The sequence below is a fragment of the Sporothrix brasiliensis genome (assembly GCF_000820605.1).
Source record: "Sporothrix brasiliensis 5110 chromosome Unknown Cont12, whole genome shotgun sequence".
NCBI classification, from domain to species: Eukaryota; Fungi; Ascomycota; class Sordariomycetes; order Ophiostomatales; family Ophiostomataceae; genus Sporothrix; species Sporothrix brasiliensis.
Window position 1 is genome coordinate 367,762 of NW_024467131.1, and position 12,435 is coordinate 380,196.

At 55.6% G+C, this 12,435-nt stretch overlaps 3 protein-coding genes across 3 annotated transcripts; all 3 read right to left on the reverse strand.

Moving 5' to 3' along the window:
- Window positions 1-307: 307 nt before the first annotated feature.
- Window positions 308-1,105, reverse strand: SPBR_03997 (cross-pathway control protein 1; the record flags this gene model as incomplete). The annotated part of the gene is made up of 2 exons (XM_040762284.1): window positions 308-1,008; window positions 1,093-1,105. 2 exons carry the CDS (start codon window positions 1,103-1,105, stop codon window positions 308-310), a joined length of 714 nt encoding a protein of 237 aa, XP_040623286.1.
- Window positions 1,106-4,941: 3,836 nt separating this feature from the next.
- SPBR_03926 (cecr1 family adenosine deaminase) lies at window positions 4,942-6,870 on the reverse strand (the record flags this gene model as incomplete). The annotated part of the gene is made up of 1 exon (XM_040762214.1): window positions 4,942-6,870. The coding sequence occupies one exon, from the start codon at window positions 6,868-6,870 to the stop codon at window positions 4,942-4,944; it is 1,929 nt and encodes a 642-aa protein (XP_040623287.1).
- Window positions 6,871-10,562: 3,692 nt separating this feature from the next.
- On the reverse strand, window positions 10,563-12,086 carry SPBR_03941 (uncharacterized protein; the record flags this gene model as incomplete). The annotated part of the gene is made up of 1 exon (XM_040762229.1): window positions 10,563-12,086. One exon carries the CDS (start codon window positions 12,084-12,086, stop codon window positions 10,563-10,565), a length of 1,524 nt encoding a protein of 507 aa, XP_040623288.1.
- Between the last annotated feature and the right edge of the window lie 349 nt (window positions 12,087-12,435).

Sequence of the window (12,435 nt, forward strand, 5' to 3'; positions counted from 1 at the left end):
CAGTGAGATATTCCGCGGTCAAACTGCGAGGCAGACGACACTCAAACAATAAAATAAAGGAAAACAAATAAAACACAGTAAAACACAGTTTCCGGCGAGGGGATTCGACAGCCGTCACGAAGAGGCCGGTCAGAATGCTTGTGTTACCCTCCCGTACTTATACGTCTGCCTAAAATTTCAAGAAACTTTTTGAAACATCACAATCTCCCATCCTCCATTTTTCGAAACGAGACAAAAAACAGCAAAAGCAAAAACAATCAAATCAGAAATAGGAAACGAGAACGACAGGATTCAGTTCAGATTCTCTCTAGTGACCGAGAGCCATCTTCTTCCAGTGGTCGCGCTCCGCTTCCAGCTTAGCAATCTTCTCCTCAAGCTCCTCCACGCGCATGGCCTTGCGCTCACGGGACTTCCGTGCGGCAAGGGTGTTGCGCGCCCGCTTCATGGCAACAATGTCCGACGGGTCATCGACAATGATAGGGGGCAGAGGCTTTTCCCGGCGTCGGGACGCATTGACGCCGGCTGAGGCAGAGTGCTTGTGCGAGGTGGAAGGGGAGCGGGCGTGACCGGACGACTTGCGGCGGCTGGGCGTTGTCTCCGACTCGTCAATCTCATCAACAGGCCGCGATGCGGGCGATGCCGAAACAGCGCCGGCCACGGGGCCTGCAGCAACCGAGGAGGTGGTGTCCTGGGCGAAGAGGGGGAACCACGTGTCGTGGGTCCCCGCCTCAAAGTCGTTGCCACCAAAGTTGGGCGACACATCGTAGCTGTCGCCATAAGGAGAGTCGTCAAAGTCCGACGGAGACGTCAAGGACGTGAGCGCAGCCGAGTTGGGTGCCGACATGAACGGCTCCTGCAGGAGCAGGTCGTTTGGCGACACGGTGCCCAGGTTGCTCGTCGAGCTGCTGGACACACTCGAGGTCAGATCATAGCCGGCTGCCATGGCGGGCGACGAGAACGAAGCACCGTCAAAGCTGACAGCCGCGAAATCACTGAGGCCTTGCAGGTCTGAAGACGGAATGGACTGTGAGCTTGCTGTTCGATGCTGCATGTGCAGTGATTGTCTGTGCATGGAGGGAGGAGGAGAGCTACCTTCAAGAACCATTTTGTTGGTAGGAATCTGCGGGACGCTACCGGTACTGTGTGGAAACGGCGGAACGGGGGGCCGGGCCGAGAGGGGCTTGTGGACAGCAACGGTGGACGACGGCGCAGAAGACGCGTAAAAATGATTCTGCGTGGAAGGAGTGGAGGGAAACCGATTAGGGAAAGCCGTGGTAGACGAAATGCTAGGGCCCGCAGCGAATTGGAGGTGGGCCACACGCGGGTTCTGCAGAGAGGGCGAGGCAGAGGCAACCAGGTTGTGGGTGGCTTGGGCGAAACGCGGTTGCTGTTGGGTTTGCGGTGAAGCGACAACTCCGTTGACGGCAGGGTGCTGGACAAGACGATTATGTTGACGTTGCGGCTTGGCAGGTGAATCGAACAGAACAAAATCCGTTTGAGGCACGTTCAAACTGTTCTGAGGCAGTTGTTGTTGTTGATGCGCGGATGGAGCCGGCAGGCGGGAAGCACGGGAGGGAAGCCATGTTGACTGTGGGGAATCCGTTGTGAAGACTGAAAAGTCTTGAGAGGGAATTGTGGCGGTTGGGGAACGAGAAGAGCGTAGAAGCGGTTGCTCAAAGCTGACGTTCAGATCGACCTGGAGAGGAAGAGCTGAAGGGGGGAGAGAGTTGGAAACGGTTGTCAAGGGGTTTAAAAACGGGGGGTGAATTGGCGACGGAATTTTGTCGACGTTTGAGAAAGCTGGGAAAGAGGGTATTTAACGCATCTTGGCGGTGGCCTTGAGGGCTGTGTGAAATGGAAGTTGGTGATGATGGAAATTTTGGGGTTGAGGAAGAAAGAAGAGGGAGGAAAAGAAAGAGAGCAGAGGTGGGCGGGGCGATGTTTTGTATCAGGCAGCAACAGGCAAAGAAGGCAGGAACAGCGAGAGAGCAAGAGCAAGAGGCCAGTGGGCGAATGGGAGAAAAGAGAAGGGACGACCAGGGGCGCGACAAGTCAAAGGGCGCGGCGCGCAAGTACTGCCGCTAACTGCGGGTCCTGCAGATTGTGCGCGTCTGCCACCCACGAGGAGGACTATGTGTTAGTGGCAGGACAAGGGGAGTACTTTGCACTCGCGAAAGGGGCGCAAAGAAAGAGCGTGTGAGTCACAGTTTTTTACGCTAGTCCGTATACAGACAGAGTGGATCGCGCTTTCCCGCTAGGCTGGCTGGACACAGCCCCCGGCCGAGATAGCGAAACCCGCCAGATGCAACGACGCAAAGCGCTGAAAGTCGCCCAAATTGCAGCGCTGATAGCACTGGACTGGCGGAGATGAGCTCGAGCAGCCCATGCCCGTGAGAGTTTCATGCGACATGGCTCCTGTATCTCGCAAAGTACGAGCGTCAGCAGAGCCTCGCTTTCTCTCGGTGTACGAAATACTGAGCGTCTGAGAATGAGAACGTGGGTGGCATTGCAGCCATTGCAGCCATTGCGCCGCTGGCAAAACGGGCAGTGCTAGCGCAGGGCTAAACGTCGGTGGTGCGCCTGGGCGGGTCGACGGGGCGGAGACTGGAAGCAGGAGAGGGTTGTGTGGGTGAGACGGGCGACATAGCACTGCAGGCATATCAATTACTGAGTGGACAGCCTTGAAACCGCGGCCCAGAACCCCCTAATGGCTGTAACTGCGCCTACCACAATACACTGAAACTCCGAAACCCCCTCCCCCCAAGCATGCCATCTCGCTACCTTTGCACACTCCTAATCTCCCAAAAGGTGGAAGACTGCCCACTGTCTGAAGGGAAATTGCCATACTCCTCTCGCCGGCTGGGCCACCGTGTGAGTCATATCGCCAGTCCGGGGAGAACAAACGACTTCCCTGTCGTATGGCATCGATCAGATGAAGGGGCTGCCGGGCGTCGATCTCTGCAGAATGCAGAAGGTTTTGCATGCCGTTTCATCAGTCCCAGCCACAGACACCCAGAGCCAACCCAAGCCTCTGGCACTATCACAGTCGCAGGATGCTGCTTCACGACGATGCACTCGTTCAGGGCTCGTACTGGGCTTGACATGTCCAAGGCTGAGGCATATTGTCGTACTTTCGCCTGGAGATTGGCTGCCATTCCTGGCCAGAACAATGCCAGTCGACTCTGCGGGCTGGGACTGCTGACAAAAGCAAGACGCCCACGATAAGTTACGACTGAATTTTCGTTTCTTGCATGGCGATTGTTCCCCTGCCCCAGTCGTTTCAAGGGCCAAAAGCACCAGTTCTTACGCAGGCTGCAAAATTGTTTTGCCCCAGGCTAAAGGCCATTTTGACGGAAGGAAGCAGAACAAAAAACAAGAGAACCGTCCTGTGGAGACGAGCTCAACACGAGGGGACGATGAAGCAGAACAGGGTGGCATAGACGACATGACAAACCATGCTGCTATAACCTCGCAGAGCGCGCGAGACAACATTCGTGTTTGGTGTCAACAAAATACCGCTAGACGTCGAAATTGCCATTCCTTGCCCTTGGGAAATGCACTCATCGGTTGGATTGCGTGTCGTGGGCGGATGTTGAATCTAGAAGTTGCATCGTCGAATGGATCCCACGAGGGAATTACAGCGTAGTGGACTTGGCTGCATTCGGAGAGGTTCGCCGGTTGGCACTTGAAAGTCGCGCTCTACAAAGTACAAAGTACGATTATCAAGCGGTCTTTTCTGCCAGCCGACGAATTGTGGTACGTTGGGGGCACGCTCCAGTATGGCGCTTTGATATTGAAAAGGAGAAAAAGAGACTCGGCAGGGTAAGACGGAGGTCTTCGTTCCTTGCTCGTCTGCTCGCCTGCTCGTCTGCTCGTCTGCTCGTCTGCTTGCAGATTTGTCCCGTGTCTCGCGTGCCACTCGCACGTGCACCTTTTCGTTCCTGGTTCTCGCATTTCGTCACAAAGAGTCCTCAGGGAGATATTACGAAACATGGAGTTTTTTTCTTGTCCTTTTTTTTGCCCTTAACGTCTGTTGAAGTCCATCGTCGTACTTCGTAACACCCAGCCGAGTAGACGGGCGAAACTACGAGCCTATCGTACGGTCACGATTTTTTTGTTATTCACATTATTTACTTTTCTCGTCTTTCCTCACATGCAAACCCACTCTCCACTGTGCCGGGCCATTTTCCTGCCACGTCCACGTGTCTCCACGATCCCCCACTACTGAATAGTGCCCCATGCCGAGCACCGATCACCGACTGCCGTCAACAGACGTGATGGATTTCGTATGCTCAGGCGCGACGCGGGACCGGGCTCGTCGGTGTACAAGGTTTTTGATACAGAAAAGTCTGTGGAAACAAAAAGGGCGAACATGTACCACATGGCAAGAGAAATGGCGGCAGAATGGATCCTTGACGAATCCTTTTCATGTCGTCAACGTAACGGAACGGCAACAGAAAGGCGTCTTCACAAATGTTCAAAACCTAAGCTGGAAAACGAGATCAGGGTCATCTGAGAGAGAACTTATATTGTCTGCTATAAGACATTGGTATTTGGTCACGATACATTGCAGAAATGAGATGAGGAAAAGCAGACAGTGATGATGACTCTAAGAACGAAAGGGACATAAAATAAGGATGACAACACGAGAACGTGAGGCAGCCAACGAAGGCGCACTCGAGAATATCAACGCGGGGGAATAGAAAACAAACGTTAAGCAGATGCGAATACAAAACACACACACAAACGCATCCACAGCATTAAGAAACCACGAAAGAAAGCCGCAAAAGAACCCATCGTAGCAAAGGCGTCAAGAGATCATAAGCATAAACAAAGGAAAAATCATAGCCACACCGAAACGCCGCTGGCTTCCATCGATACCGTCTGGCTCCCGTGTTGGCCGGCCAGACCGCCCAAAACTGTCGTGAATCGTCATTTGCTTCATAGCCGGCTCCGGTCCGCTTCAACGGGAGCCGGCTTGGCGGCTCCCGTCTTGTCGCCGGCCAGCTCGCGCAGCACGGCCTGCGTCTCCGGGTTCGCGCTGTCAAATTCCTGGAGCAGCCAAACAACAAAGTCCTGCCACTCGTCGAGCCAGTGGGCGCGGGCGCGGGCCAGGTCGTCGGGCGTGGTGAAGCACGCGTGGGTCAAGCTCCACTCGGCGAGCTGCCGCCAGCCGTACAGGCCCATGTCGGCCTTGCCGACGAGGACCTGGTAAAAGTCGTGCGAGAGAGACGACTGGAAGAGGGTGCCGTTGTCGCTGTTGACGGTGCAGGGGAAGTTGCGGGCCAGCAGATCGTACACGGCGTGGCCGCTGATGCGGGGCGTCAGGCCCAGCACCTCGTTGGAGATGGGGCACACCTCCACGCAGACGTTGCGCTGCTTCATCCGCTCCAGCACGACGGGGTGGCGGGGGAGGGCAAAGCCGTGGCCGATGCGCTTGGCGCCGAGCAGCAGGGCGTCCACGACGTTGCCGTCGACCGAGGTGCCGATGCTGAGCGTCTCGCCGCAGTGGAACAGGAACGGAATGTCGAGGCCCTCGGCCTTGCAGTTCTCCTTGAACTCGAGGAACTCGGAGACGAAGAAGTTGAGGCTCTCGCCTTGGCCTTCCTCGCCGACCAGGTCAAAGCCCGCAATGTATTGGGGCCAGCGCTTCTTGAACTCGATGCACTCGGCGAGCGCTGCCCGGACTTGCGTCCGCTGGAACGACCGCGGCGTGCAGTAGATGATCTTGATGCCGTCAAAGTTCTTCTTGGCGCCGGCAACGCCCGCCTTGAAATTGGCGGCGTTGCGCGCCACAAATTCGTCGCAGGCGTCCGTGATGATCGTCACGATGCCCGCGTTGTCGACCTGCTTGGTGCCCTCGTCGTTCCACAGCTGGTTGTTGGTCATAAAGTTGGGCCGGATCTCGGCATACTGGATGTTGTCGTCGAGCAGGTCCTGCAGGAACAGCTTGGTGTACTCGCGGTAGGCGGTCTCGTAGTTGAACAGGCCCTTCATCATTTTCGTGCGGTCGTTGAACCGCTGCCAGGCGCCAGCCGCCGTTTGCGGGATGTCGTACGTCTCCTCGGCGCTGAACACGAGCTTGTGCGCCAGCCAGTCCATGGCGCTTTTGCCAATCTTGTCGGCCGGAAACTCGGCGAGGAACTGGCGGAACGGCATGGTCTGGTTTTCTTTGTACTCGTCCGAAAACAAGTTGCCCGGTCTCTCCTTTTCCGGTGCCAGAATGGAGAACGAGATGGCACTCAAAAAGAAGTTGCTGTCGTCCATGCTGCCGTCCATCTTGCCGGTCTCCTGGTCTTCCTTTCCAAACAGGAGCTTCTTGCTGCTCATGATGAACATGCGGTCCATCTTCGCGGCCAGGCCGAGCAGCACCGTGGGCGCGAGGCAGGCGTTGTAGTGGATGTGCAGGTGGGCGCCTTTGGGCATCTTGCGCGCGGCTTGCAGGACCTTGGTTTTTTGGATGAGGGGCACGTTGGTCAAGTAGTGGTCGCCGGCGAAGTGGGCGTGCTCCTGGCTGCCGTAGCCCATTTGCAGACCCGCCCCGTCAAAGACAAGCTCTTGGTCCTCCTTCTTGAGGCGGAGCAAAACGTCGTTTGCGAGACGTTCAGCCTGGGTGGCATTGACGCGACAGGCGTGGTCAAAGGCGTAGGCCGCCTCGTCATCGGCCACACGATGGCGCTTGACATTGTACGCCTCCCGGAGCTGCAGGATCTCGGGCGCATGCTGTATATTGTTGGTGTGCTTGACAGCGGCTGCCGGTGGTGGGCTGGCGGGCGTAGCCAACGGGGCAGCAGCAGAGGCAGCGGCAGCCGCTGCCGCAGCATCGAGGCCACTGCCAGCCGGGGCGGTGGCATCTGAACCAAAGGTCATGTTGAAGGGACTTGTGGAGATGGCGCCGAGGCCAATGGTTTTGTTGACGTCGCGGCTGCGCGTAATGGGACCTTGTCGCTCTGGATTGTTTCTTGATACACGCTCTCTCTTGCTGAGGCGTCTGCGAGCCGAACCACTTCGTTTCTGACCGATGAGGTTGTTGGCTGGTTGGAGTGGCTGTGGCTGTGGCTGTGGTTGGGGATGTGAATGCTGTTGTTGCGGATGTGTCTGGAACTGTAACGACTGTGCGGTGGGAGACGTGGTGTTTTTATGGCGGCCGAGCGAGAAGAACGAAGACATAGGAGCGAGGCGAGGCGGCAATATATCGATGGCCGGGGCTGCCAGGATATCCAGGCGTCTTTGTGTCGTCGGCGTGCAGATCGCAACGTTCTTTGAGCTTGAGCCCCTGGAAGACCAGGAGACGCTGGTCGTCTTTGTTAAGGTGTCTCACTCTAAAAGAAGCAAAGTGTGTTCTCAGCCTCGTCTACAAACGGACTGAAAAATGAACCAGAGCGGGGCAGGTGCAAACAATGAAGTGTACAAGTGCAAACACTCCTTGCTTGAATTGTGAAACGAGATCCTTTACAGGTCGGACTTGACGATGCAAACGGAGATGGTGATGAAAGAGGACTGGTCTAAATATACACCGCGCATGAGCTATGAGGTTGGTGATGAGGCGTGAGAGGGGATTGTCTCGTGAGACTGAACAGGAGGGGTGGGATGCGTGACAGAAAACAAAAGCGCCGCTGGTGAGACGAACATCATGAGGTTATATACAGATTTGCATACTCAGGTCAAAGGGGCCGAGGAGGTCTCTCCGGACGTCTCGCAAGCAGATCCAGTTCGCCTAACAGAAAGACTGTAACCGGCGGTGACGCGCGCGGTTGCTTGTGATCGCGACGAGCCTCGACGGAGGAAGAGGCAGAAGCAGAGGCAGAGAGGTCGGGAGGCAGAGGCCGAGACGCAGGTGTGGCTCAGGCTCAGGCTTTGGGCCAGGCTGTCGCAGCAATGTCCTCCGCGGGTCGCGTGGTGGGGAGGGATGATTGTGGAGACAAGCGGTCGGTTGAGTTACGATCGCTTGGGTGTGTGTCGTGTGTCGTTGACGCCGGCGAATGTTGTGCGCACGTATGTTGTAGTTTTGTTGCGGCTAGGTGGACGGAGTGTTTATTTTTTTATTACGAGCTTGAGACCTTTCCGCGCTGCGCAGCATCCTGCAAGCAAGACGAGCTGCCTCCTTCTCCCACAAGTTCATCGCTCCTTCTTCTTCTGACAGCTGCCTCCCACGAGCGAAAAAAAGGCGCCCAGGAAGGTCCAGTGCCGCCGATATGGGCAAGGGCAACCCACGCGCGCTGTACAAGAGGGGTGGCAGTGCAGGCTTGGTGTGTTGCGGGCCTGTGATTGGCCGCCTGGAAGTCTGGCCGGGAAGGCACGTTTGGCCCTGCCAGGCACGGGCAACTTAGGCGCTGGGCCGCGGACCGGTTGCCTCCCACCGTTATCTGATTCGACTTTGCCTGCTTATCGCGTTGTCTTGTCGTCAACCGACGGACAACAATTGCCAGCACAACGACACATGGGACGTAGACAACGGGGACGGACAGCACAGCAGTGCGCGGTGTACGACGTGCGACAGAGTGCAGCTCACGACAGCGATGAGCCCAATCTACAAATGCCCATCCGGAGCTACACGAAATTAAGCATCGCGAACTCTCATCCATTGGAAGATGGATCGCCAACAAAGACAGCAAAACGACAGCAAAAAGCGCCTTTGTGAAAGCCCAACGGGCACGGAGCGGTTAATTTCCTTTCTGGTTCAAGGCGGCTAGACAATACGAGCTGGCACTGTTTCGTCTTGTAGTTGACGTTCCTGAGGCTTGTTTCGTGCATTGTCACCATGGCCCTGGACCAGGAGGTCAACCGCTCGAATCCACTTCGCCTTTTGCCTCACTTTTACTTAATTCGGACAGTGTACCGGAAGGCCGGCTCCGCGGAGAAGTAAACGTGCTCGTTCTTGGGTCCCAAAGATGGGGTCGCACGTCAAACAGTTTGGGGGGAACAGGGCAACACAAAAGGCGCCTTTTAATTTCCAACACAGCCGAGCCACACTTTTGCAGGTAGCTGCTACGCTGTAGACGAAAGAGGTCTAAAGCACCGTTTGGGGAGGAAGCTAGATAAAACGAGATCAACATTTATTGTTATTATTGTTATGCTTTGTTTTTATTTTATTTTTTATTGTTTGAAAATGCTTCAACGTCATGTCCACCAGACGACTGCAAAACACAAAGTTCAAATTCTTTGAGTCGAAGGCGATGTCCTTTGCGTCCTGAATTTGGCCAAACCTGTCGTTGTTTGGGATGCGATTTTCACACTATACTAATTTGAATAGGTGTGATGGACGAACATGGATATCTTCTACCATCTGACCATCTACAAATGTGCACCTCTCACGATTTGGCTTGCTAACATCCTTCCATGGGTGCCTCTCCTCTCACTTCCGCCGGGCTGCAAACTCCATTTGTCTCTAAAGAGTATATTGTGGCATGCGAGTGGTAGTCGAATTGCTGTGGTGGAGTGCATCGAGCAAAGTGATGTCGTCTGTCCACTTCTTTTCACCGTCTTTTGGTAAACCACGGTCATGATGGTCCGAGCTGACGTCAGGACTAATTCAAACGCAATACACACCACGATATTGAGCCAAGACATTGCCCGAGTCCGTGCTTAAGGTGGGCCAGATTGTCTTTCATCGAGAAGCATCAGATGGGGCTGGCAAGCTTCACCGGACGTATGAAGGCGCCTTATTTCAATTTCAGGAGGTTGTGATTGTGGTTTTCTCCTTACCAAAACATTTACGAAATGGGCAGGAAGTCTTGGCTACACGATGTCGATGCATCACAAACCGCAATGCCTTTGGCATGCAGACCGCATCTCGTCCAAGAGCACGATGTTGTTTGCTCCGCCCCAGATGGACACTTGGGCCGGGCACAATCGTTGTGGTTTGATTTTCATCATGTAGAGCTTCGCTATTGTGCCGCATTGGGGCCGAGATTCGATCATCTTTGGTTGATGTCATGAAGTCGTCGATGTAAGGATCAACAAACTCGGAAAATGGCAATCCCTTGTGGACCCTCTATGTCTACTTTGGGTGTAAGTCAACGCGGAGATTCAACCTACAAAAACGCCTTGCTGGTTGTGGGACGACAGATAGATGAGGTCAAAGTAAAGCGGGATAACGCAGAGCCGGGTCGCCTTAAACTCGAAATTTCCCCTTTCGGTCATCAAGTGGTTTGACGTGAGCGATGTGCATGAGACAGACTCAAGATGTACCGTAGTTTGGCACGCAACACGAGCTTTCATACGCAAGACAAGGATGGCTTTGAGGCGTGAGATTGAACGACACCTAGAGAAAATGTAGAAATTCAAACGAAATTCTTGGAAACAAACAGCAATGCAATGTAGAGTAAAACAGTAAATTACACAAAACACGTTTCAAACAAAAAGATCTCCTCGAAAACACATCGATATCTCGCCTTATCTTCCCTGGCAAAATTCTACTTTTTGTTTCCTGTGTAAAACGCCGTGCTGTGTATATATGGAAGCCTGGGCAAAGAATAACAAAATAACAAACAAAAAAGGGGTAAATGCACACAAAAGAGGCTGAGAAACGCAATCTCCCAAATCAGCTTGGCCGAACCCGACTAGTCATCAAACTTGATGCCGTTGCGCGCGTTCGTGTCGATGAAGCCGCCCCGGTAGCTGCCCTTTTTTTTCTTGTTCTTCTCCTTGGTGAAGCCCTTGCCGCGCGTGACAATCAGGTCCTCGTGCGCCTTTTGGCCCCAGTCGTGCGCGTTGAAGGCGTTGGACGCAAACTTGGGGTCGACGTACGTGTTGGAGGCGATGCGCGAGAAGCGCTCGCCGGGCTGCTTGGGCGGGGCCTTGGCGCCCTTGGGCCCGCGGTTGTTCTGCTTCAGAGCCGGGTCGGGCGGGAACGGCGGGAACTTGGGGTCGGTGCCCGACAGGCGGGGCGACGACTGGCCGACGATGGTGGCGGAGCTGTCGGAGCCGTTCGAGCCGTTCTCGGCATCCTTGGCCTCTTTCTTGCTCGCCTGGTCCTTGTTGGTCTGTTTCTCGTCGTCGCTGTCCGCGTCGCTGCTGGACGCGCTGCTGTCGCTGCCCGACTCGGGGAGGGGCACGTTGGCGGCCTTTTCCGTCTCCGACTCGGAGTCGCTGTCGGAGTCGCTGTCAGAGTCGCTGTCGCTGTCCGAGTCGGACGAAGAGGAGGAAGACGAAGAGGAGGACGAGTCGGAGTCGGACGATGAGTCGGAGTCGGAGTCGGAGCTGGACTCATCCGAGTCGGAGCTCGAGTCCGACGAGTCAGACTCGTCGTTGGACGAGCTGCTGGCATCCTCCTCCTCCGAAGAGGACGACGACGAAGAGTCGTGCTTCTTGTTGAGCTTGGCCTTCTTCAGCTTGTGCTTGCGGTCCGCCCCTGACGAACTCGAGCTGCTGTCGGAATCGGAGTCGGAGTCGGAGTCGGAGTCGGAGTCGGACGACGACGAGGACGAAGACGACGACGACGAGCTGCTGCTCGACGACGCCTTGCGCTTCAGGGGGTTGGGCTTGGCCGCCACCACAACAGGGACAGCCTCCGTCTTGGCCTTGGGCTTTTTGGCTTTTGTCTTGGCCCCTTTTTTGCCGTCACCACTCTCGCTGTCGCTGTCGCTGTCGCTGTCCGAAGACGACGAAGACGAAGAGGACGAAGACGAGCTCGACGACGCGTCCGAATCATCGTCGTCGTCCGACTCGGCATCCTTCATGTCGACATCGCCCGCCTCTTCGTCGTCCTCGCCATCGCTGTCCTCGCTGTCCTCGACCGCCTTCTTTTGGGTCGACGTCTGGAAGGTGGCAAAGACACCCTCGAGGGACGCCGCACTGGCACCGGCACCAGCACTAGAACCGACAGCGGGCGATGCCGGCCAGCCGTTGCGCTCACGCTGCTCCTTGAACGCGTCGCGGGCCTGGGAGAAGTCGTGCTGCGTCAGGAAGGACTCGACGAGATCGAGCAGCTGGGGGGCCGGCGAAGAGGCTGAGGCAGCGGCAGCCGCAGAGGACGCGGCAGCACCCTTCTTGGGCGTGGCAGCATCCTTGTTCTTCTTGGAGACCTTGGAGACCTTCTTGGAGGGCTTGTCGGCCTTCTTGGCCGCTTTGTCAGACTTTGCCATGGTTTCGGTCGTCTTTGTCGTAGTAGAAGCAGTCGGTTGGGCTGCCGGGGTCGTCGACAAGGCGGATGTCGCCGCTGGTTTGCTCGAGAAAAGCCAGGCAGGAGGACCACCAGGCATAGGAGGACTTTTCTGTGGCCGACGAGGTGAGTGAAGGAGAAGTCAGGCCTGCCCACTGAAAGAGGACCTTGTCGTCGGTTTTTTAGTTGTCTTCTTTTTCGTCAATCGAGGGACGAGGACAGCTGTTATTAAGCTGGGAAGTCTGCAGCAACAAAATAGTACGCGGCAGAAAAAGAGAGTGCGATAATTAGAAAGTGGTACAAGTGAATTGCCAGCGTTGGAAGCTGTCGTG